This window comes from Bison bison, unplaced genomic scaffold (genome assembly GCF_000754665.1).
Source record: "Bison bison bison isolate TAMUID 2011002044 unplaced genomic scaffold, Bison_UMD1.0 scf7180017864503, whole genome shotgun sequence".
Lineage (NCBI taxonomy): Eukaryota > Metazoa > Chordata > Mammalia > Artiodactyla > Bovidae > Bison > Bison bison.
This window is the reverse complement of record NW_011495061.1, coordinates 1185186-1186885: the sequence shown is the minus strand read 5'-3', so window position 1 is coordinate 1186885 and position 1700 is coordinate 1185186. Positions and strand designations below refer to the sequence as shown.

The window sequence follows — 1700 nt, the reverse complement described above, 5'->3', positions numbered from 1 at the left end:
CTCAGCCCAGACATGGTCTGCAGTTTGTCTCTGTTGTCAGCTGCGGGAGAGATGGAGAGGCAAGAGGTCAGCGAGGAGAGAAGCGCGTTCTCCAGACACCTGGGCACCCCCTACCACCCAGCCCCGTGGTCACTGCCTGCCTGGTTAGCTGTGGACGGTTAGCTGTGGAGGAGCCTGGCGTGGAGACCCGGGCAGGGGGCTCCCCACCCAGGGCAGGATGTGGGTCCCTCCCACAAACCATCATCTTAGGAAATTCACAGCATCCTTATGGAGCCTGGGCGAGAGACGGGAGGCAGGCGTGCCGCTCGGAGTCTTGGTTTGAACGACAGGCGGGTTGCAGATGTGTACTGGGAAGTAGGTTCTGGTCCCAAGGCTTGTGTTCACAGACAGACTCACCAGCTGGGGGGCCCGACTGAGCCTTCCTCACCCGCTCCCGGAGCTGTCTACCCCCTCTGGCTCCTACCCCTGGCAGAACATCCTGTGAAGACCCACCTCCAGCACTACCCTCGTCCTACTTTGCTCCTGACTTAGAACGAGCAAGACTCTCAGAGAATGAATTACCCTCCATATCAGACCAAGTGGAATGGGTCCTGGAAACAATTAGCTGCCGGAGATGAAGCCCAGTTAATCCCGACGCCAGCCCGGCAGGCGCGCGGTCCCCACCTCCTGGAGAGGGAGGGTGTCACAAGGCAATTGACCTTGGCTTACGATTCTGCGGGAATATTCTTTCGGATAAAGCCCATGTCATTTTGGAAATGAAAACCAGGAGGAATAGAATTTTATCGCAAAGCCTAAGAAGGAAGAGTGCATTGCAGTTGTGATTAATGCAGAATGAGAGAGCAAAACAACCATCACTTTCACTCTTACTGTGAAACACCTCCGTGCATCTTAGGTGATGGAATTATATCTTTCAGAGGGATACACACAGAGCCTGCCACAGCCACCTCCCCAGCCTCCGGGGCCCCCTCCTTGTCTGGCAGAAAGTTTTCCTTTGAACAAATGAATGTTATTTCTTACATTTAGGTAATTATGGGAGCCCTGGGGGAGGCAGACACAAACCCAGGGGTTACCGCACCAGCACTTGAAGAAGCTCTAAGCTGGGGAGAGGGTGGCAGGGTGGTGAGGGGGCAGCGGCTCAAAGGTAAGCCTTGAATGGAGGATATTCTTTAAGAGATAGGGTATAAAGCAATTGATTTTAATGTTCTCCTGCGAACAAAGGAGGCATTTTACTGAATGACAGGCTACTTTGGGGGGATAATAGTGAGTCTTCAATAGGCTGAGGACACAAAGCACTAAAGATGGAATTAAATGTGCTCCGCCATCGCTGCAGAGGACGGACAGGCATTCCAGGCGCAGGGTGAACAGCCAGCGAGCAGGGAGGCTGCGAGTACCCAGCCAGGCATCCGCACACCTGCCGGAGGGACTCCTGAGGCTCAGCCGCCAAGGATCACTCGCCATCCTCAAGTGTGCCCGTGGAGGGCTCCCCCAGCTGCCCGCCTCTCAGGGGGCCAGCCAGGGAGCCTGGGGACTCAGCCTCGTGCTGACAAGGGGCTGGGTCTGCTAAAGGATTTTCACTGGGAACTGACACAGCACTCATGGGGGCTGTCCCTGAAAAACCAAACAGGTGGGACAGACAAAATGCTGGGGCCGGTGCGTCCTGCAGGCAGTCGGAACATCCAGGGTCTGCTGGGAGGGGCTGA

At 55.8% G+C, this 1700-nt stretch overlaps 1 protein-coding gene across 1 annotated transcript in view; it reads right to left on the bottom strand.

Annotated features, from left to right (window-relative positions):
• Positions 1–1700, bottom strand: part of PTPRN2 (protein tyrosine phosphatase, receptor type, N polypeptide 2) — a 373453-nt gene that overhangs the window by 244482 nt on the left and 127271 nt on the right. Inside the window, 1 exon segment of the mRNA XM_010829352.1 lies at positions 7–40. Coding sequence (XP_010827654.1) covers positions 7–40 — 34 coding nt within the window.